General features: G+C 35.8%; 1 protein-coding gene across 4 annotated transcripts in view; it reads left to right on the plus strand.

The window, feature by feature from the left end:
• The window catches only part of LOC149076665 (pre-mRNA-splicing factor CWC22 homolog), a 336,314-nt gene that overhangs the window by 199,960 nt on the left and 112,180 nt on the right, over nt 1-24,174 (plus strand). For all 4 annotated transcript variants that reach the window (XM_089244291.1, XM_089244289.1, XM_089244288.1 and 1 more), the window contains exons 9-11: nt 3,400-3,502; nt 14,303-14,365; nt 14,549-14,632. In XM_089244291.1, the coding sequence (XP_089100417.1) occupies nt 3,400-3,502; nt 14,303-14,365; nt 14,549-14,632 (250 nt within the window). The remainder of the gene's footprint in view (nt 1-3,399; nt 3,503-14,302; nt 14,366-14,548; nt 14,633-24,174) is intronic.

Below are 24,174 nucleotides of genomic sequence, written 5' to 3' on the forward strand. Positions count from 1 at the left end.
ATTCATATGAGGTAATCATCAGAATCATTTGCTTTTTGAATTTAATCAGAAGATATTATGGAAATAGTCATTATTTATCATTTATTATGTTATATTTAGCCTGTAAATAGCTATATTTACATCTCTGTGAATATCGGCAAGTTGACAACAAACTTGTGACAGCTCTGATGATTTGGTGATGTCATTGCATCAAGAGTAAAGATCCTCGAGAGTTGTCAAGATTGTTTTAAATGGTTTTTTTTTTTGCTTATATTGTGGCGCCGCCAGGAGAGAACTACTAACAGAGTGGGTTGAAATTTCTTGAAGAGAAAAGATCTCTTTTATGTGAGGGAGAAGTCACTCTCTGTTTTTAGTGTGTTTCATCAAATTTGCTGCTTGTAAATACCTTAGAAAAGAAATATGGGTAGAGAGAGGGGAAACCCTATTTTTTCTCCGCAAACATTGGGTCACATGACTGGTGTCCTTCCCTGTGCTTGTAAATTTCATTCTACAGTCATTTTCCATGGTAAGCAGGACTAAGTGTGTGAATTAGTTTGAGATGTAAATGAAAAATGGTAACTGCGTGTTGTGCTTACGGCTGTTTCCAAAAAACAAGTCAAAGGAGGACTTCACTTTTTAGAGATGTGTATTATTATTAAATATTTGAATGTTTTTGAATAAATATAAGTATTAAAGCTTGTGCGTGTGCAGAATGTTGAGGGCAGAGCATGCCGACTGAACTGAAGAAAGAAAAACAATGATCGGAAGTTCATTTTGAACTCTAACTTTTATTCTATAAAAGTTGCCAAAAAAACATGATAATTTGCGTTCATCAAAAAATACAGGTTGTCTCCATACCCGTTCACGTCCATCAGCTCGAAGCAATTGGAACCAAGGCTCGTCAGACCAGGCAATGTGTTTCCAGTCCTCAACAGTCCAATGTCGGCGTTGTCGGGCCCAGGCGAGGCATAAAGCTTTGTGTCGTGCAGTCATCAAGGGTACACGAGTGGGCCTTTGGCTCCGAAAGCCCACATCGATGATGTTTCGTTGAATGGTTCGCACGCTGACACTTGTTGTTGGCCCAGCATTGAAATCTGCAGCAATTTGCGGAAGGGTTGCACGTCTGTCACGTTTAATGCTTCTCGTCAGTCGTCATTGGTCTCGTTCTTGCATGATCTTTTTCCGGCTGCAGCGATGTCGTAGATTTAATTTTTTACCGGATTCCCAATATTCACGGTACACTCGTGAAATAGTCGTACGTGAAAATCCAAATTTCATCGCTACCTCGGAGATGCTATGTTCCATCTCTCGTGTGTCGACTATAACACCACGTTCAAACTCACTTAAATCTCGATAACCTGCCATTGTAGCAGCAGTAACCGATCTAACAACTATGCCAGACACTTGTTGTGTTATATAGGCATTGCCAACCACAGGGCCATACTCTGATTGGTTCCATATCTCTTTATTTGCATATGCATGCGTGTACCAGTTTTTTTTGGCTCTTCAGTTTATAACATCGGATCTTGTACTCAAAACAAAGAGGAAACTCCTGCAGTAGCTGGGCCCACCTGCTGAGTCTTCCCTTCAGCTGTTTTCATCGAAAAACCATGCGACAGCCTTATGGTCCGTGACAATAGTCACAGGATCCCTGGAAAACCAGCCATGAAATTTAGAACAGGCCCAAACCACCGCAAGACCCTCCTGCTCCGAGACAGAATAGTTCCTCTCAGCGGAATTTAAGGAACAACTGGCAAAAGCCAAAGGTTTCTCACCGTCCGACTCCACTTGATGGAGGACAGCTCCCAAGCTCACCCCGGATGCATCGGTATATATCCTCAAGGAACAACTTGATTTTCTTGTCGTTAGTACTGGTGGAGAACTTAAGGCTTCCTTTAACCTTTCAAAGGCATCTTGGTGCTCACTGCCCCAATTATATTTACATTTTTTTCTTAGTAAGCTGATAAAGTGGTTGGGCAATGTCACTGAAGTGGGGAACAAACTGTCTGTACCAACTACACAAACCAAGAAATCTTTGTAACTGTTTAATATTACGAGGCCTTGCAAACCGCAGCACAACCTCAGTCTGACAAGGTCTTACATGCCAACCATCTTTTGACAAGTTCAACCCTAAAAATTCCAAACTTTTCTTATTCAGGGTACATTTCTCAGGTTTCAATGTCAAACCTGCTTTAGTTAAACATGACAATACTTCTTCCAGATTTTTAATATGTTCATGAAATGTCGGACTGTAGATGACTATATCATCGAGATAGAACACATTTCCCTACTAGGTGTCCGAGCGTGATTGTCATCATACGTTGAAATGTTGCCGGTGCATTATTCAAGCCGAAGGGCATGACTTTGAATCTATGCATGCCAGAATCCGTGACGAATGAAGTCTTGTCACGATCTTCGAGCTTGACCGGCACCTGCCAATAGCCAGAGGCAAGATCAAACGTAGAGACATACGTGGTATTGCCTATCCTTTGTAATATTTGTTCAATAGAAGGTAACAGATATCGATCCGGAGTGGTAATTTTGTTTACTTTCTTGTAATCTACCATGAATCTCCAGTCCCCCGTTTTCTTCTTGATCAGAAAACATTGAGAACTCCAGTTGGTGGAAACCGGTTCTATGATGTCGTCCTGTAACAGCTGCTTGACCTGATCCTCCACCAACTGTTTCTTCCCTCGAGGGAGTGGAAAGGGCGGTCGAAACACAGGGCTACCTTGTGTACAAATTTTATTTTCATTGACCTGAGTTTTACCAGGCCTATCACGAAACAAGTCTTAAAATTTTGACAACCATGTTTTCAAAAGAAAATTCAGAATTTTCAAATAATGCACTAATTTTTTCCGTATCAATTTTGCCATGGTAGCGTTGGAGACCGCCTTTCAGTGCATTATGTTTGAAATCTACTATGATTCCTGTGGTGTCCTTATAAGAAATGACTAAAAGAACTAAACTGATAAGAACATACAACGCCACCTAGTGTTGTGTAAGGGGAACTAGTGAGTTCCACCTCGGACATCAAGTAGACAAGATGTGTAAATGTTCTGCTCTTTCCACTTTATAAATTCTTCCTATCTATATGTATGTAATCTATCTAAGTCTAACGTAATAATAAATACTCAACAGAATAAATACCCATGTTTTATCCACTCGGCTCACAAAAGTGTTAAAGAAAACACAACAAGTGGTGACGAGGCCCATCTTAAAAGTTCGTCACTTTTTTTAAGCATTTTGGTGATTATTTTCACTAGTTTTGAGGCCATGATCCATGCTGAGCCCTGCAATTAAGATTCTTGATATTACAGTATGAAAATTTATATATTTTTTAAAATATCTCAATGATGCTTAACAAAGTCAATAGATTTTTTTCATTTAACGATTTCATTCTCTGCATTTCTTCAATAGGATCATCCAGCTATACTTCAAGGCCTTGATCTTGTTGAGGATTCTGAAAAGCATACCCATCTATTGGCTTTAGATGATGCTGTTGATCCTGAAGATTTGTTAAGTAAGTTACGCATTATTTTATGGGGGATTTCAAAAAATTTATGGGATGTTCTTTGAACAATATAATGTAGTATAAATATTGCAAGTAATTGATATTTTTCAGTTATTCAGGGCTCCCGCTTGTCCTACTTTTTCTACTATTTTTGTGTGTGTCCTACTTTCTAGTTCTAATTTTTTACCAAATTCTATCGACAAAATTTGTGTAACTGATTTAAATTGAAAAGGGAATCATTGATATATTGCCAAATATTGAAAATTTTGTAGATTGCAATTAATGATTCGGCCAGAGCAAAAATTGTATCATTCTCAAGGTTATTTGAGGTGCATGTATGGACCATTTGGTTTATTAATTTTTCATTTGCTTTATTAATTTTTCATTTGCTTAGTTTAAGGGTTCAAAAAGTAGAGTAGTCATTAAAAACTTTTGTCTGGATCAAAAAAATAATTTTGTATTTACTACTTCATGGTCTTGGACATTAACTAACATTCATCATTCAAAGTTATGGTCCACATTTTGTGTGTAGGTGAAACAACAGTTTGCATTATGAAACAGTTGGATACATAGGCCTATTCTAGGTTTGTAGCATTCAATTGTCTTCTGTATTTTTAGGGTGCGCGCGTGCGGGGGGGGTGGCGCGTGTTCAATCAATATTTTCGGGGGTGTAACATTTGTAACATCTCGTTAATGTAACACATTCTATATTAACATTATAGTAAATTGGAGGTAATGATATATCCTAATAACAATAACTTCTTTTATTGGAGAAATGTTGCGTTTATACTCTAACTTAGACCCTCTTGGTCCGACAGATTCTTCGAAATTTTTCGAAAGTCCAAAAAGTACACAATAAAATTTGAAGTTGATTATATCTTCCAATAGATATCAAGAAGACAAATCCAGTTACAACCCACTGGTTTTAATACCTCATCTGGTCTGGGAACTAGGCCAGATTCCTATATTTGTAACAAAATTGTTTTATGCATTATCTCGGTATGTGCAAGATAAATATAGATCTCATGGAGACAAATCACACAAGACCATGCATGCAAAGACACCTTCAGGTTTAGTTGCCAGACTAAATATGTTGCATTGTACTATAACAAGATCTAAAAGATGTATTCATGTTTAAATGCGCTGCTGTGTCTGCTTCTATTATTTTTTTTAAGTGTAAAAATAATTGGGAAGCTGAATTTTCAAGATAATTTTCATCTTTATCCTAATTAAATTTATATCTTCAGGATTGGGCTGAATGAAGATAATCATTATTTTCAATAAGTGAAGAAAAAAATGATAAAATAAATTTTAAACTAATTAAATATATATATATATCTTTAAAATCATTTAACTATGACTATTAACTTTATTTAACTATGAAAAATTTTATGCAGTTTTTGTGAAGTTTTCCTAAATTTAAAGTATAATGAAACAGTTATAACCAGACTATTTCTGTTAACATTTTAAGAGTAGATAAAATTTCATTTCTGTCTGTTTCCTCTTTTTGATAATCAAACTAAAAAAGTATGCTTTAAAAATTATTGTAATTGCAATGAGATGTCTACAGTGTGAAATTAAAATTCTTAAGTTAATTAAAATAAATTTTTATTAAGGATAATTAAATAGAAAAATAATTTTTTATTTTTTAACAAGTGCAACCTTCATTGAACTTCTCTTTGTTTTTCAAACACGTTATTGCAATCATATAATTTAATCATTATTTACAAATGAGTTTATATGAAAGGTAAGCTAATGTTGGTCAAATTAATTTGTATAAGTTCAAATTGGGCTGTGTTTTTTACAACCCAGGGAGTAAACTATCTCTTCAATCCTTTGCCGAAATCCAGTGATTAAGCTCTGATTTGTCCTTAGCTGGCCGTTAGTTAGACATTTCGATACTATCTCTAAGCTAAGGACTGCCGAGCATCAGTCGTTAAGCATTAGTTCACATGGCGATTTTGGACTCGAGGAAATTTCACCAAGAGAGAAAAGAGCACAAGCTCACACTATTATATTTAGCGGTGAAATGTGCTGTTTTTTATGAATTAAACAATTTTATTCAAAAGACATTAATGATAAAACATTGTTTATATATATTTGATGTCTTCGAAGTTGAAGTTATTCATCGTTATATCCTCCAAAAGCTGTGGTATACATGTATGTTGACATGAGCGAGCGAGGCAATGATGAAGTGCTAGCATGTTCATACTAAGGTAAGAATTATTTGAATGCTATCGAACTATATAGGAAGAGTTTTTAACAATATTCTTCATTTTTTAAAGCTGTGACATTATAAATGGGCATAATGTCACGCAATCAATAGGACAGTGGATCCCACTTGGTGATGCTGAAAATATGAATTAAATGTATAAATAAAAGGGAGGACATGAAGAAAAAATTGAGCATTTTTGCTAACAAAAACAATGATATATTCATTCTTTGAAAAAGTTAAAAATCATATTCACTGATAAGCAAATTTTGTGAATGGAAATAGCATTAAAACAAATCAATATACAGTCGAACCCTGTTGTAATACCACTATTCGTTTCAATGAATTTTGGTGCTATAACAAGTTTGTGTGTGTGGGGTTAAATCTGAGATCATGAACAGAATAGCATTTTAGAGAAGCTTCATTCCATAAATTCTCACATTTATTATGAACTATTGTATCTCGAAGTCTTATTAGTGTTACTCCATGAGTAAAATAACCTATTTTATGTGCATTTAATTTTAAGTGGAGAAAATTTGTAAAATTGTAAACAGTGCTTTTACCACTTGATATAAAACATACTCTTACCCCTGGAATTATTTTAGACCTGCATAAATTTAGCAACACATTTTGTAATTAAAAACAAAATTAACAAAGGGAAATAATGGCGGAACTGTTTTTAGTCTTTATTGTTTACTAGCTGATACCCGGCGACGTTGCCCACCTCGTAAAAAAAATGTATGTAAGCATAGCTTATTAATTATTTCTTAATCAAAAACATTTCTGCATAAAGCAAGAAAAAATTACTTTTATTTTTAAATAGTTTAATTAAAAACTTCAGGCAATCACTTGTGGATACACAATATATTTTGTTTTTCAATCTGGTGTGTAGATGTACAAATTTTTTGGATTACCAACATGCAAACAGTCCGTGTGAAAAACAGGGCCCAAATAGGTTGATACCTGTCACTGCTAATGACTGGCATTGCACTTTGTTGATTGTCACGGCAAAAGCTAAACAAATCGGGAACTGTAATTGCTTGAAAGTGAATGGCATTTCTTCAGTGATAATTGGAATACGTGGAATGAAGATGTCTTCTCCTTTGGCGCATTCAGTTAGAATCGTTGCTTCAATGATGCAATTGTGCAATTTCTTCACGCAGAGTCAGGTGCCATCACAGAGTCTCTGTCTCTCAAATTTCTTAAAAGCATTATAGGTGCTCCGACTTTGAGGGTCAAGTTGTATGGTGGCACACCCGGAATATCCAAAGAGTTCAGAAATTCTGCGGGATACAGAACTATCTGCGCTGAGTCTGTGACAGTGTCAACCGATTTGTAAGATGTGGAGTATCCCGGAATAATTTTTAGGATTTTTCCGTTGATCTTGTTCACACTGTCATTTTTCGTTACCAGAATCGCTCTCTCACAAAGCCACTCATGGTTTCAGTGATTTTGTTGAATGTTTGGGAAGACTTTGTCTGCAAGTTCTTGAACTGAGTTTAACAACTGGCAGAATCCATTTGGGAACGGAATCAGTCCAGTGCTTGGATCTACGGGAATTCTTCCATTGCCAAGTTTGATGTGAAAATGATAGCAGTGCTGAGTAATTTTGCAGTTGAAACTCGCCATGTTGGTGTATAATAATATTTTTTTAACTTTGTGCCAGAATGTTGATGATTTGAGGTAAGCATTGAGTTCATCTGATGGCATTGAACAGTTTATTCTCAGTTTTGTTGCCGTAGTTGTTGTTCTTTGACGTCATGCATCCAGCTTGTGCAGTGAATATTATTCAAACGCCTTTTAAGCATTTTTTAAATTGAAACTATACCTCTACGATGGGCGAATGATGAGATAAAGGCTGCATTACACTTACAGAACACGCTGTATATGGGCAAGGAAAAATGTCTGGTGCTTCCCGGGTTTTCTTCAATTACTGGAAGGATTGTAAAAGTGACAAACCATTATAAAAGAACAAACTGTTATAATGGCAGCATTAAAGATTTGACAAACCATTGTAAAGGCATATACATGTCTGAAATGCATTGTTGGGAACCACGGTAACCAAAGTAAACGTTCCGAAAGTGAGTATTACTAGCCGTAATACCCGGCGATCTTCCCGGGTTTTTTGCAATTACTGGTAGGATTGGAAAAGTGACAAACCGTTATAAATGAATAAACTGTTATAATAACAGAATTAAAGGTGTGACAAACCATTGTAAAGGCATATTCATGTCTGAAACGCATTGTTGAGAACCACGGTAACCAAAATAAATGTTCCGAAAGTGATTGTTGAGGCCCCAAAACCATTTTTGTCCGACAGTTTTTCACCCATTTCGGGCATTTGCCCAGCTCTGACGAACTTTTAAAGTAGCCTACGGTTCAATCCCGGACCTCTTTGGTATATATGCAAAATCTGGCGACGATCGGTCTAAAACTGTAGATTTGTATAAAGAACATACATACATACTTTCACATTTATATATAAGATAAGCACAAATTTCCCGTTTTCCAGATATTACATCGAAACAACTCATTTAAACATGACTGGGAGAAAATTTCTTAATGGACTCCTATAGCACTCAAAATATAATGACCAGTGAGTAAAAACATGCATTGTTGACAACCTTGAAGAAACTAGTGCATTAGTGCTCATCGTGGGTTCCCCTTATCAATAAATATTTTTCTTTGAATAATTTGTTGTTCAGACATATCCAAATAACAGTTGGTATTATAATTAGTTGGTGCTAAAACAGGTTTTTTAAATTATAATCCCTGTATGGAAGATTTGTTCCCTAAATAATTGTGGTGCTAAGCAGGGATGACACTAAAACAGGGTTCAACTGTACTTGACAAAAAATATTGTATTTTTTTTACTACAGTGACGGTGGCACTGCAAAATTTCTGTTAATCTAAATGGGGGTTCCCCAGTCCACAAGAGGTTGCTAAGGATGTGTTTTAGAGGGAAGCTAAAATTAGAAATAGTTTTTTTTTGCTTCATCTCTCTGTGACCAAAATTTTAGGGTAGAAACAGGGCTTGAAAAAAGGAACACATTTTAGGTGTCAGCTAAATTTCTTGCCAGTCAAACATTTTTTTTAGAGAAATACTTCAAAATAAAAAAATGTGGGCTTATTGTGTTTTTTCTCATGTTAGAAGATACACAGACATAAATTCCAAAAATTTTGTGATCATGTATAGAAAATTTTAGGTGCCAATATGATATTTTTTTTTTTTTTGCCATAGCGACTTGGCTCCTGTTATTTGCTAAGCCTTTGGTTGACACATCTGGACATGACCATGTGCAGTGCCAAGCCTCCATTACAAAATATTGTTAATGTATGTTGGTTCCTACTGTAGTAAAATGGTGGCGAGTCGCCTCAAAGTGCTGTTGTGCACGATTTATGTGTACTTATACGATTGAAGACTGTTATAACTCGAAATAAAATGTACAGTATATTTTTAGATTGATAAGCATAATAAACTATTTTTTTCTCTTACTCTAATTTCATGTAAATCAACATTTGAAGATACAGATGAAAATGAATAAATCCCAGATAATATTTTTATTCAATAATATATTCAATTCTGGAAATGCTGTGATTTCTAAAATAAACGTGCAACAAATAAGTTGTGATTATGATAGCTCTCTATGAACATGTGTTTGAAATAAAAAAATTTTGTATGGCAAATCATGTGTGGAAGTTCTGTGATTTAAGTCATGTTTCTATTTTTTTTCTGTTCATGTGTGTATATACAGTTTTTAGTTTTTTTAATTACACTATTATTTAGATTGCTGTATTGTAGAAATATATAACATACATATTTGTTATGAGCATTTTTTTTCAGCCACTTTGTTAGGCATTTTTCTGTTATGGCCTTGTATTTGTATTAATAATTAACTGAAATGAAGTGCACATTCAAATGAAAGTTATCAAGTGAACTTATTTGTTGGACACTAAGTATAAAACAGATAGATTGGTAAAACATCTTTAATATACACGTATATATTTTTAAAATATTTATGTATTCTCTTGCACTAACAGGTAAGTGCTCATTCATAGAAAACTATGTTCTGATAATATTTTTAAGACTGAGTAAAAACCCACATTTCGCAAAATACAAAACTACAATAAGATGAAAGAAAGTTAATTATTTTTAATTACAAAGTGTCTAATTTAAAATTTAGTTGCTCCAAAAAGAATTTGCAGTTCATTGTTTCTATGAAGTTTTTTCAAAGCAATAAATTGGATAATAAAAAATCATTTATAATGAATGATCTTTAGGTGGCACTCAATATCAAAAAGTATTCAGCAGGGCCCTCAGGTGAAAAGGTGTTTTGTGGGGGGGGGGGGCTCAACCAGTGCTGGTGACCTTGATTTAGAATCTTATAATCTCTTGTAAACATTAAACTTTTTTTTTCAAATTTTGGTTTTCCTAATATCAGACCCACTTCTATGCTGCTTGGGCCCCATATACTCGTTTCCTTCAGTATCCAAGAGCACGGGTCCTTGGCAAAAAATTTCAAGTGCGGGGGGGGCGGGGGTAAGCTCAGACAAAAAAAACAATTTTACTATTATATATTGTTTACAAAATAAGTAAACTAGCTTGTGATATCAGTGTAAAAAAAATAAATTGCAAAGCACTGGTGGCAAACATTTATGGGGAGGAAAAAACTCCCTCAGAACAAATTTGTTTACGTGAAATCACTGCCGCAACCACTGAAAAAAAAACAACTGATAAATAATTAGTTGTAATTGTAAAGTTCAAGCAGCATTCTGATTGGTTAAAGATCCATTACTCTCGAAATCAAAAATCCCTCCCCCTCTAACTACTATTTCATGTCACATGACCATCATCATCAACCATTTTTAATCCACTGCTGGATGAAGGTCTCCTCTAAATTTTTCCATTTTGCTCTGTCGGATGCTTTAGCCATCCAGTTGACTCCTGCCACTTTCCTGATCTCGTCAATCCATCTTGCGTGGGGGACGCCTTCTCGGACGTTTAACACACGGAGGTACCAATCTAGAATACTTGTGGTCCACCTGTTGTACAGTCTTCTTGCAATATGCTAGCCCATTTCCATTTCAAACGTTTAATTCTCTCCACAATATCATATATCTTTGTGTGGTTCCTTATCCAAGTGATTCGTTTTTTGTCTCTCCTTGTGATGCCTAGCATACATCTTTCCATGCTCCTTTGTGTTGTCTGTAGCCTCTTGCTTGTTGAGTGTCCATGTTTCAACTCCATAAGTCAGTACTGGTAGCACACACTGGTTAAAACTTTTCTTTTCAGGTGAAGAGTTTCAGAATTAGTTTTTGTAAAAAGTGCTCCATCCAATCCTGATCCTTCTGTTTATTTCATTAATGATTCCGTTGTCCATGGTAATTTCTTGTCCCAGGTATACATAGCTTTCTACTTCTTCTATCTCTGTATTGTCCAGCAAGATTGTCCTCTTTGACGCAAAGGGGTTGAACATAACTTTAGTCTTTTGCAGATTCATTTTCAAACTTACCTCAATACTTGCCTTCGCCAATTCTTATATCATTTCTTCTAATTTGTCTGGATTACTGCTGATAACAACAATGTTGTCTGCAAAACCCAAATGGTTGAGAAATTCTCCATTTATTTTAATTCCTTTTTTATCCCCATCCAGATTTCTGAATATTACTTCTAAAACAGCTGTAAACAATTTTGGTGAGATAGTATCACCCTGTCTGTGACTCCTTTTCAGAGTTTGATCTTTGCTTTTCCTTTATCCAAATGAATCGTTGCAGTTGCTTTGTCATATTTTCTTGATGATATTGATGCAAGTCTTCTCTACCCCAGTTACATCTAGAGCTTTAACAACAGCAGATGTGAAGACAGAGTCAAACGGTTTGTCAAAATCAATGAAGGCCATACACAATGGTAATGTGTATTCCTTATGTCTCTCTATAAGTTCCCTGATTGTTCGGATATGATCCATTGTACTAAATCCACTTCAAAATCCTGCCTTTTCTTTTGGTTGAGCTTCGTCCAATTCGGATTCAAGCCTATATGTCAGCAGTTTGGTGAAGATTTTATAAATTACTGATAGGAGACTGATTGGTCTATAGTTCTTGATATCGTCTTTTTCGCCCTTTTTGTAAAGAAGAACCATCATTGCGTTATTCCAATATTCAGGCATATCCGATTTTGTAAGACAATTTGTGAACAAAACAGCTAGCATACAGGCAAATTCCTCTCCTGCTTCTTTAATAATGTCTACTGAAATCCCATCTTCACCTGGGCATTTGCCTTTTTTCATGCATCTTATAGCCTTGTAGACTTCCTCTTTCAGCACAGGTGCTACTTGTACAAATTCGGCTTTATTTTCTTTTCTTCCTGCTCCCTTTCCTTTGTTCCAATCCTCTTCATGTTTGTATAGAGTATTATAAAATTTCTCAACAATACTAATGATTTCATTTCCATCTTTTGTGATGGTTCCAAAAATTTCCTTTCTCATAACAGTTTTCGTTTTGCTGATTTTAAGCTTCTATTATCTTCCAATGCTTTATTTACAATATCGCAATTAAACTTCCTGACAATCCGTTTTCGTACTGTCTTGCAAAATTCTTCATATTCCACTTTTGATTTAGGGTCATTCTTCTTAATATGAAATTCTCTCCGGTCTTTCATAAGTTTCTTTGTTTCTTCTGTTATTTTCTTCACTGGTTTGATTTCTTTTTATTCAACGACTTCTTTTGCTACTTCTTTAGGGTAGTAGTTAAAGTTTTGTTCAGCGTGGTGACATCTTGTTCATACTCAGTGGTGTTATATAGCAATTCAAATCGGTTCTTCAGCTGTAACTGGAATTTATGTCGATGTTCTTGAAGCTCTACCATATCGATGACAGTTTTTCTATTTTTGATAAGTTTCGCTCTTTCCATTCTAGTGTTAAGCCTTATTCTACATCTAACTTCTTCCTGTATTAAATTTGTTGAGAACACAGCAGCATTGGATCATATGCTTCTTATTAGATAGTATGTAGTTGATCTCACTGGTTCCAGTTGGGCTTCTCCATGTCCACTTTCTTTGGTGTTTGTTCTTAAAAAATGAATTCATGATGCATAACTGTTCGCTCTCTGCAAATTCGACGAGTCGGTTTCCTCTGTCGTTTCGTACAACGTAACCATGACTTCCAACTGAGCTTTCACCATTTCATCTCTCTCCAATTCTGGCATTGAAGTCACCCATTACTATTTTGATATGATGGTTTCCTTTACTATGCAGCTCGTCTAGTTCTTCATAAAAGTCTTCTACTTCTTCCTCAGAATAGCTTGTTGGTGCATCGACTTGTATAATCTGTATCCGGTATCTGCTTGATATTTGCATAACCAGCTTTGCAACTCTATCAGATGTACTATCTAACTCAACTATGTGATCTTTCCACTTTTTATGAATGAGAAATCCTACTCCACTGGTTCTTCCATTATCTGTTCCCCTGTAGTAAAATACATGTCCACTGGCAAGTTCGATTTTCTCCTCTCCTTTTCTTCTTATTTTACAGATACCTGATTTATTCTTTCCAGTTCTTCCAACTCCTTCAAATGATTTTCTGAAGAAAGAGATCGTTCGCTATACGTGGCCAAGGTCATCATCTTATGGCAGCCTGGTCCAACCCAGAGATTCTTAGCACCCTCAGTCTTCATGTCTTGCTTTTGCTGCCGTAACCAGGAACACTCAGATTGCTGGGGACTGAGGGCCTTAGTTTATTGACAGAGTTAATATTTCTTTTTAGAGGGTTTTGGCTGTAATCCTCCATGCTGGCCAGTGCGGGTTGGAGGAAGTCCATCTGTGTCCGTTCACCATGTGTTAAACTTGGCTACTAACAGGATGCACCATGAGAAGGTGCGGATTGGACTTTAAGCCTCTACTCCTAGTCGATTCCTTCATGTCCTCATAATGAGGCAATTGAAAGGTCTTCTCCTAGTTAACAAGTGAAAACTATTCAGCAGCCCTAAGGACTGTCTATCATCTGTCTAATGATGAATAATAGTCTTTCATCTGTCAACATGACCTTAAGAACCAGTAATTCTGGGTTTCTTTCAACTACCAGTAGTTAAAGTGGTCTTTAACTTAGGTGTTCTGACCTGTAGTTCATTTGGACTAGTAGTTACTAAGGACTGCAAAGATAGTTTCCAAATTTCCTCAAGGTTTTCTCAAATTTCCTTGATGGACTAAGGATGAGGCGATTCTTGAAGCCATTGTTGCTGAAAACTTTAATAGCATTACAAGGGAAAGATTGATGGAATTGTCTATATGTCTGTTAGAATGTATATTCAATTCTAATTAGTATAATAATTTTTTAATTTTGAAAAAGTGAAATGCCTAGCTATTCAATTATCCAGAAAGAAATTTTTTGTATTCCAGTTACATATTCTAAGTGTTCAAAAATTCAGTTTTTTTTACTGTATTATGTTTCATTTGTTCACCTCTATTGAAAGGTGAGATATTAAAGGAGTTAAATATTACTAATGGTTTGTCATGAAATTCTTATTATGCTTTCTTTATATAAAATTTCTGTAGAATCAACATTGTCATTAACATACCATAGAAATTATCATTTTTATTCCAGATGTGTTCAAATTTGATCCGGAATATCTTGCTAACGAACAAAGATACAAAGCTATAGAAAAAGGTAAGTTTTTCTTTTCAACATACTTCATGTAAAAAAAATGCATTTAATACACCTAATTAGGTATCTGTACCTATTAAAACAAATTTCATGGATAAAAAATAATGGACATATTGAAATATTCTTCTTTTCTTATTTCTTTAGTTGATCCATAAATAGTGTGATAATGTTAATAATCTCTTGTAGAACTTTTGGATGAAGGCGAAAGTGGTGATGATTTTGGTTCATCTGGGGACGAGTCAGAATCGGAGGAGGAAGAAAAAAGAAATGGTAATAATGTTTTAATTCAATTCTTTCAATTCAAGTTCATGTTCTGTTCCTTCTCTGTTCTAAACCATGCCATGAATTTTGCCATCTGTTAATTTTTTAATAATCTGTTTCTCATTATCTGTGTCCATCATTTCCTTGATTCTCTCATACTCTAAATTCAAATTATTTACTCTGCGGATTTAAACCAAAAAGATCCAAATTTCAGTATTCATTTAACATGTTTTATATTTGTTGGCAACATCAAATTTAGTATCACTGCTTGTTTTTATTTTTTTTTTCTTTCAAATTGAGCACAACTCCGGTCTATCACCATGGGCAATTTACCAATGTTTGAGTTGTGTCAATAGTGTGAGAGTGTACCCCTAGGTAAATTCCCAATGTACGATATACTGAGATTTGGCAACTTTTTTTTATCGCCAACCCTGCTTTTGTGCTCAGGTTACTGTTCAAATACCCAAAAACAATTAAAAACACAAATAAAAAAAGAACAAACCTTTCTAATGCTGAGAAGAAAAGTTTTACTAAAAATCATGGAAAATAATCAAAAGCATGTAATTATTTCAATGAGTATTCACCACATTCTTATCATTCTCATTAGACATTTTTTAGAGATCGAGCAGGGATCATGCTTATGACGTGTAGGGTAAACAATAGTGATTGTTTTCACAAAGCTATCAAAAAGTGATTGCTTTTCATCTTTGTAAAGGCGACGGCACATGAATTCAGCCAGGTACGAATTGAACTGATCAGTACAGCGATGCACACCACGTAATGAGCTTTTGATTACGTGCCACAATCCTTTGATGGAATTTGTATGGGCACCAGTTTCCGGATCTTTGAAAGTGACGCTGTAGTTCACAGTGAGGTGAAGAAAACTATCTTTGAGACAGGCGCATTACTTCCAGCAATCGGATATCACTATTGTCCCCTCCTCCAGACCAACCGTGGCCCCCGCTCTGTCTCATTATTGCGCCCAATAGCACTTATTTTTTTAGCAAGTTCAATAGCATTAATTTTTCCCCGGTTCGGGACCACTTCATCAAAATATTTGTTGGTCCCTCGCTAAACCCACCAAAAACCCAGCCACCTTTCACATTTTTACCACGATTATACTTTCTTTTCGAGAATTTACTTTTGTCGATTTCAACTATTGCACCAGGACCACTAAGCACAATGTTTTCATTAACTAATGCTTCAACGCACACTTCACGGCAGAAATTCAACCAGTCAGTTTCTGTATTCTACATTTGCAGTTCATCTGCAATCCAAGAATTTGTTGTTCGTTTCACCCACAAGTATGTTATCTTCAAAATGTCTAAGCATGAGCTGGCTTTCCTCAAACCACGTGCCTCCATGGATAGACCTTTGCAATGTATGGGGGCCTTTGACTTGGCAGGACCAATAAAAACTGTTGCTCACATCTTTTCGCACCACTAACTTCATCGGTAAATGGCAGATTGGACATTCGTAATTGTTGGCTATCAGGCCCATCTTCGTGCAAAAGTCGATAACGCTTCTCGGCTCTTCGAATTGTAGCCAGTGCAGATACATTAGATCTATGTGATCAGCCATGAATACAGGAAATAGCATGAAAAACGGCACGGAAGAAGGATGACCAGCTTTGACAGATGAACAAAATGAAATTGCAACAATAAGCTGCCATTTCGTAGCATAATTGGGCGCAGTGACACCATCTATGTTTTTTAAACAAAAGAGCAGATGCAAAAGTGAAAACAAGTGAGCAAAAACAGTCAACATATTTTGGATTTTAAAAAAATCAAAGGTCCAAAATGAAAAAAAAATAGCCTTTATATACAAATGTGTTTGGATTATGGAAGTTCAGATAAGCGAGTTTCTACTGTATCTGTTGCAATTTTTAAGTGAATATTTGTGTAGAATTGATTTTAGAAAAATACATTATTCCACATTTGCAGATTCCAGTATTATTGATTAAACTTATATGTAAATAAATCAGATTGTTCTCTTTAAAAATTGATTGTAATTCACATGTGAAATATCTATAGCTGATATGTAAACATTATAAAAGTCAGACCTATCAGAGGTTTTTCCAAGACCAAATTTAGGTGTATTTTCCAAACCCTTCACAAAATATGAATTAATGAAACCATAAATTTGGCATTTAATTTTTTTTTTGTGATAAATTGAATAGAATATTTCACTTCCTACAAATTAATGATCCTTTTCTCAAAAGTAAGGAAAATTTTCACAAAAACAGGACCCTACATGAAAAGTCTAGACAGACCCTTACCTATTGAGGTTGTTTACCACATTGGAAAAACAACCTTCCAGGTTGTTTTTCCAATGTAGTATTTTTCCAATAATGCAGCAGACATCTATGCAAGTGATACGTAATTGTACAAGGGGCCCATACTTGGGACAGCGGCCTAACTTAGAATGATTTAGGGCTTTTTGTTCTAATATGTTGGTAGCCCCTGACGGTTGTGGCAGAATATTGCTCCATCCATCTTCAATTAAAGTTACAGCTTTTCCACTGAGATTGTCGTTTGCAGTTTTCTCAACCTCTCTTGTAACTTCATCAAGCAATGACTGAGCCAAAGCTTTTCTACTTGGGGTATTATAACCAGGTCGCAAAGCAGAAACTAGATCTTTGAAACTTGAATGTTCAACAACACTGAATGGGATATTATTGGCATAAAAAAACTTTGCCAATAATAAATCAATTTTTTTAGTTGTAGCAGAATTTGATTTCACAATGAAGTCATCAATTTTTTGCTTCTTTTTTTGAGTGAAAATTTCAGTTTCTGTTGATTCCAACAAAATAATAGGCTGTGAAGCAGTGGACTCTGTAGATGTTGATGTAGTTGCTTTTTGTACATCAGGTATTTGTTCAACATCATTGCCCCTTCCAATACACTGAGCTATATGGCTCTTCATCCTGTCCACACGATTACATCGCATAACTCCACAATTAATGCATTTTGCATATATCTTTCCATTTTTCTCTACTTTATCAAAATTTTGCCAGGCTATATGCTGTGGCCTTCCACCACGATTCATTATTTAGTCTATTATTAGTTTAAAATATATTTATGATTTCTTAGAAATTGGTTTCACTAAACATAAAAAAATATCGAATGAAATTTCTGAAATTGGTTTCCATATTAATCCTCACTACTTTACAATTCAAACAATAAATAGCAAAGTTGGACTTTTCTCTAGTACACTGGTCTTTGTCCTCTAAGGGCAGCTGGTGTCTTTATTGGATTATAAGACCATCTGCCCCTAGCATGATAATGCAGTCACTACTGTTGCTGCTTCTTGGTGAAGGGAAAAGATAAACAAAACCCTGTGAGATAATATACCACTACATTTAGATCTGTGATGCAATCTCCATTCATGAATTTTCTAAAAATAGAACGTCAGAATGCATAGCCCAAGGTTAGAAAATGTGGTAAGAAATAGCAATTTTGATATTGTAATATAACTTAGTACCTAAGATACTTTATATAAAAAATATGTATATTCAGGCTACTTTTATAAGGTCTTTTTGAAGGGAAAAAAAAACATTTATCATTTAAAAATATACCACCAAATGTAACCCAAGAATAGAAACTGTGGTAACAATGAAAAATTTTATTTGGACATTGGACACTGGACATTGGACAAAATTTGGACACTGTCCCATGTTAGGCACATTACATTGAATTACAAATTAATTACATAGGAATGGTAAAAATACTAATACTAGTTCAGATAGGCAGCTGTTCACAATCTGTTTTACATGGGTAGAGCAGATGCATTTTCATTTCCTGATGTTGATGACATTGATGCAGTTTCAATAAATGAAGTGAAGAGAATTGTGAAACCTCTTAGCATCCGCTGAGATTGCTACACTTTTGTTCTCTATCTTTTCAAACATTTCCATGTTTTTTTCTTTGTTCATTCGTGTCGGCCAAAGTTGCTACATGCATTAACAGTTTTCAAATTATTCCACTTCAAGTTCAAGTTTTTCTACTTCGTAAGTTTATTTGTTTTTGTTTTTTTTTCGAATGTGTGATGTTGATGTATGATATTTGTTTTACCAGAGTTACCCTGCGATTCGTGAAATCAGCTTACTCTGTGATTTTGTCATAAAGGTTGTGACATTATTTTCGATAATGAAATTATCTCTGAACTGTTTTTAGTCTGGTATTCTCTTAGGACTTCTTTCTAAAAGTAATTAACCAGTCCCAGGTTGAAACTAATTCTCTTAAACATGAAACAACACACACAAAAACTATACTGGCTTAAGTTTGGGTACCTGTGCTTAACTTTGGACAAACTCCTATTTTTAGGTACAGTAGCTGCTACTTATAAGAATTATATTTGATTCATCTAATTTGATTCTTATAAAGGGTTAAGATTCTTATTTCTGGAATTTTTTTTTTTTTTTTTTTGTTCTTATATGGTTACCACTGCAGTATGCAAGGCTTTGGAGAGAGTGACTTTCTCTGCATATTATTCGAAAAGTCAGGCCATGTATTTTCATGAATTTCTGCAGCCATCCATATATGATTTTTTGAAATGCTCTAAGTTTAACTCTGAGGTAAATAATTTCTATTGTTGTTTCAGGTTTCTGTTGATTGGAATTTCTACCTCTCATTTTCCTCAGCCAAACAAGTGCCTTTTCAAGCTCTGAAAATCTAATTTTTTGAAATGTTTTTGGGATGGCGGGCCTGTAAATCCACTTGATGCAGAAAAGATCTTTTGCTGATCATTTAATTAGAGTAGTCAATGTACTTTTTGGAATCCATACATTTTGACAATTTTGGTCTTGGAGAGTTCACACATTAACTTCTTTAAAAAAAATTTCATCTACTATCAAGCACAATTTTTTCCGTTTTGTTGAAATTGCATAAATGAAGTAGACGAACAGAAATGTCGAACTAGGATTCGATCTACCAGAGCTGCAATAATACCCGGGATTTCAGAAAAGTATGAATAAAAATTTGGTTCATGTGCCCTTTCCTAGTTCCAAGAAGAAAAAAGTAGAAAGAAAAACCTCCCCAACTTTTCCTAGTCCATCACAATCGTGCAACCTTGAAAAAGTGGTTTTGCTACTTTGTTTTACTACTTATTGTATTGATATACATGTGGGTTTAAAATATTTAGTTGTTTCTGTTAATGAGGAGCCATGTACAGAATTTTCTAATTTCTGAGTTTCCATTCCCCTGCAGATTTTCTTCCTTCTGGTTACATACCGGAAATTACGGTGCTTTAGCGGCTATCTGCCGGCATTCAAAGACAGCGTCTATACGGCAAAAATTCGCCTTGTTCTTACAAGATTGCAAATGTGCATTTTTTGAAAAATCTCAAAAGATTTGGAATGCCTGTTCAAAGTGTAAAACGTATTCAGAAATCGTTAAGAAAAGAAAATCTGTAAAAACTTCTACTTTGAATATCCACAGTTTTGTCATCTAGGTGCGAGCAGGCGGGTCTAGAAGCCCCCCCCCCTCCCGGGCTCTGGACTAGAGGGGGCGCAAAATTCATTCTTTATAACTGCTTCTTCTACACTACACGGGGTGCCAAAATGTATGCTTTCCCCATTCAAGAAAGTATCTAGTTGCAACCCTAGATAGATGGCACCACCTACTGAACACAAAACACTCTGAATGCCTGGGGCACACACACACACACACACACACACTTAAGTTTACAAAGTTTTTTTAACAAATGGCTGTTGCGAAGATGAATTTTGGTAAGAGAAAATTCAACTGCCCCTTTGTGGGTAATCAAACCCACGTCCTTCCACTTTCCGGGTGCCCTTATACAGCCATTCTTATAATGGTGACTTACACAATACATGTGTAAGTCGCCATCTGGTGGCATTGTCAGTAGCTGTGAGCTTGGCCTGAGTCTGGTCCGGCCATCCATGTACGGTCCCGTTCAGTGTACACGAGCTCCAATGAAAGATTGAGAGATTCGTTGCCTTTGTAATCTAGAGCAGTGGTTCTCAACCGGGGGCCATATTGCCCCAGGGGGGCCACGGATGAAAATCTTGCAAAAGGGGAGCCACGGCTACTGATACGGGGTCCACGAAGAAATTTGTGACATTAAATTTTTTTAGTCACTCTGACTAAAAAAAATTTAATTTCAAACAAAATGTGCATAGAATATCTTTTTCGTAATTTTTCCCCATTCAAGTAACATTAACATGAGGAAGAAGGAAATAAAGAAAAGTGGTTCATGTAATCTCGGTGGTTTTACGACTTGGGGTGATAGTAGGCCCTGACACAAACTATAGAAGAGGTTTACACAAAATGGAATAACTGTAAAGACAGAAACTTGTGTGTTCGAAGACTTTTCATTCAAAGGGGGCTGCCATAAAGAAAACAGACAAGGATTTTTTGACCATTCATTGATATTCTTTTGAGAGTGCTGGTAGTAAATGTAATCCAAGACGTAGATGGGTGAAAAATGAAAGCTTGTAAAAAACCCATCGTTTTCATACAATTACAGACGGATAGCCATCTAGTTTAGCACGAAGCTATCTTCAACTAGCACTGAGTGGTCTGATGGGGAATATATTTATAAAAATCGAATAGAGAATGATTGCTCTGGGGTATTTTTTTTATGAATTTTGAAAGGGGGGTGCCAATCCATTGCCTCTGCTGAAAAGAAATAAAGTCGAATTCAGTTATAACGAACTCCAAGAGATCAAATCATACATGGGGAAAAATACCGCAAAATTTAAAATTTTTTAAAACTACATTGCTGTGATAATGTATTGGGACAGGGGTGGCTTAAGCGAGCGTGCAAGGTGTGCGGCGCACTCGGGCGGCAGGTTGTAAGGGGCGGCAGCGTAGACTTTACTTAAGACCACAAAATTTAACACAGTAAAAATTCACGACATCACGCTTTTGAATCCTACTATACCTCGACAACGGAAACGTTGAGAAAATAGACAAGGCCTCTGATCATAATACCAGAAACAAGAATGGAAGCTATCTGGGCGGCTCGAGACAAAATCTGTACCCGTGTGGGACTTATTTTTTGCGCCTCCTACCTATTGCTCCCTCCATAACCCCTACCTCCTGCGTCAGGGAATCTTTCGTAGGGCCCATTCCCGATTTTCCACGGGACCCCTTCTACAGTTAATTTATAGAATGAAAAAAGAAAAGTTATAAGGATTTAGTCCCGTGCCTCAAGCTGGAGTCCTGTCAGCCCTACCCTTAGAAGGTCATGCCCCTCCCTCACAATTTATCCAAACAATTCCTAACAAAACATTTTTTCGGCCCTTCATTTCCAATTTTGCACTCCTCTAGAGCCGACAATTTGGTTTTTTTTTGGCAAATAGAATTTTTTTTTACCCATTCACCCCGGATTTAGCAAGCGGTGCCGCGTGTGGCCGCAATGGATCGCGTGGCAAAGCGCCACCCCTGTACTCTATTACAAGGGCCATTTTGGTTCCCTCACCCATGGCCCCAACAAGAGACCGGGATAATTCTCATAATTTTTTGGCTTTTTCAGGCTATAAATTAACTCAAGATATACAGAAGACTGGATGTTGTGAAGATATTTAAGATTTGAGATGTTAATTTTTTTTTTTTTTTTAATTTTTCTTATAAAAATAAAAGATGAAAAACTTAAATATTATTGTTCTTGACCAATATTCAACGAAGTTATCTGCATTCAAATTTTGGAAATATTCCGTTTTGAAAGAAAATCAGTGGAAATGTTACCTTTTGATGAAAATCGGAGTTGTTTTAATTTGAAAAAAATGGGAATTTCTTCGCCCCCCGTTGATTGATTCCAGAAGATTTCACTTAGCGGACCCTAACTTGGCTAGGCATCCTTATAGCTAAGAGTATTTTCTTAATAATAATTACCCCGTTGGATATCATCTTCACAGGATAAGTGATGATGGCTCACAAAAATAAGTGCTCTTTCAAGGATTAAGTTATCTGGAATTTATTAAGAATGGTAAAATGATTCTAGAACAAAAAACTTTCTACTTCAAAAACCGGACGTATGGTCACGCACATTTTGCACGGTAAACAATTATGTGCGGCTTTCTTCTGAAAAAAGTCAGGTTTATCTCCAGGTGCCTTTCATCGAATCCCTATCAGCCTCCTGGCAGGGTCACCCGTAGGGGCGGCACATGAGGCTTCGCACTCGGACGGCAGGTAAGCTCGAGCTGCCCCTGTATTCGGACTTCCTCCAAGATTGACACCACATCCTTAACGTTTTTTTAATCGATACTGTAATGCTTCCTTTTAACTGCCCTACTACTGGCCTGCAGCATCCTAAATAATTTCAATGCAATTTTCCTAGCCTGCAAAAACAATGTTTTGAACATTAGAAAGAAAATTCTAAAAAGGCGTATGACTACATTTAAAGCAATTTAAATCCGTTTATTAGAGACTCACTGCCTCTGCTGATTTCTAAAAAAAGTGCAATAAATTCTCACGCAAGTCTTCACTTTGAAATGTCCATAACCCGCTTAATGCATCTCTTTGTATCTGTCAACCTAAAATTTATGGTTCTTAGTGTTGATAATACGCATGCAAAACCAATTCAGCGACGCGTTTTCACAATCTGCAAAAACTGCTTGGATTTGATAGTTGGAAATGTCTAAATGCCAAAGATTTGGAGTTCAAATCAAAATGAAAATGTCAAATAATTGAAATTGTGCTTCGTATAAATGAAATATTTTAATATTGAAAGAGCTATATATATAGAGATTAATCGTGCCCGTAGCCATACATCTCATAAATGTGAAATCTTGTCATAAAACTGAGAGTGAGGAACGAATCCCCTTGCGCACAAGTGGAATTTCGAGGTATTTACGCACAACCGAGCCCGTCTGGGCCATTTTTCTTTTTCTTCCCACCCTTTCTTCCTTTTGTTTCCTTCCTAAATTTATAAAAGTAAAAAGAACATAATCATTATAAAAAGGGCTGTTTTCAGATCAAATTGCCGAAGTTCAATTACTTTACTGCAAAGATTTTCACTGTCAGATTTTTTTGGGGGGAAATACAGTCAAACCCAAAGCGTATTAAAGACCCTTTATTAATACGCTTTGGTCAAACCCCATTAGACCGGAACTCCAAGAGACCCCGAGAAATCACTTTGAAATAACGAAATTTCGTTACAAAGGAATTCCAGATTTTTATGTTGTTCCTATGTAAACCTATGCGAGGGATTAGAAAAGTTTTCGTTAAAATGATATTTTTCCCGTTGTAATGGTATTTGTTACAATGAGAGTCGACTGTATTTCATCTCAAGCTATTTTTTTACGTGTATTTGGAGGCTGCATGGGTAACAGGGCATATGGCACTTTACTGGTGAGTCATTAATCTTAGAGACATACCCAACTAGAAAAAGTATCCAAATCACTTGTCCAACTTAGATATGTCATTCATTTTGTAAGGGGTTGTATAGCTATAAAATAAAAAAAACAACTTTTTGTACCGTCCCCGTGTGCCAAAGAACCCAATTAAGAAGTTGTTGCTCTGTCTTTCCCGATGCCAACTAAAATAATTTCACGTTTCTAAGTGCAATATTCACCGAGATATGCG

The sequence above is a fragment of the Pholcus phalangioides genome, unplaced genomic scaffold (genome assembly GCF_987345545.1).
Source record: "Pholcus phalangioides strain wild (caught in Gottingen) unplaced genomic scaffold, Ppha-v1.0 ptg000015l_1, whole genome shotgun sequence".
In the NCBI taxonomy this organism is placed as follows: domain Eukaryota; kingdom Metazoa; phylum Arthropoda; class Arachnida; order Araneae; family Pholcidae; genus Pholcus; species Pholcus phalangioides.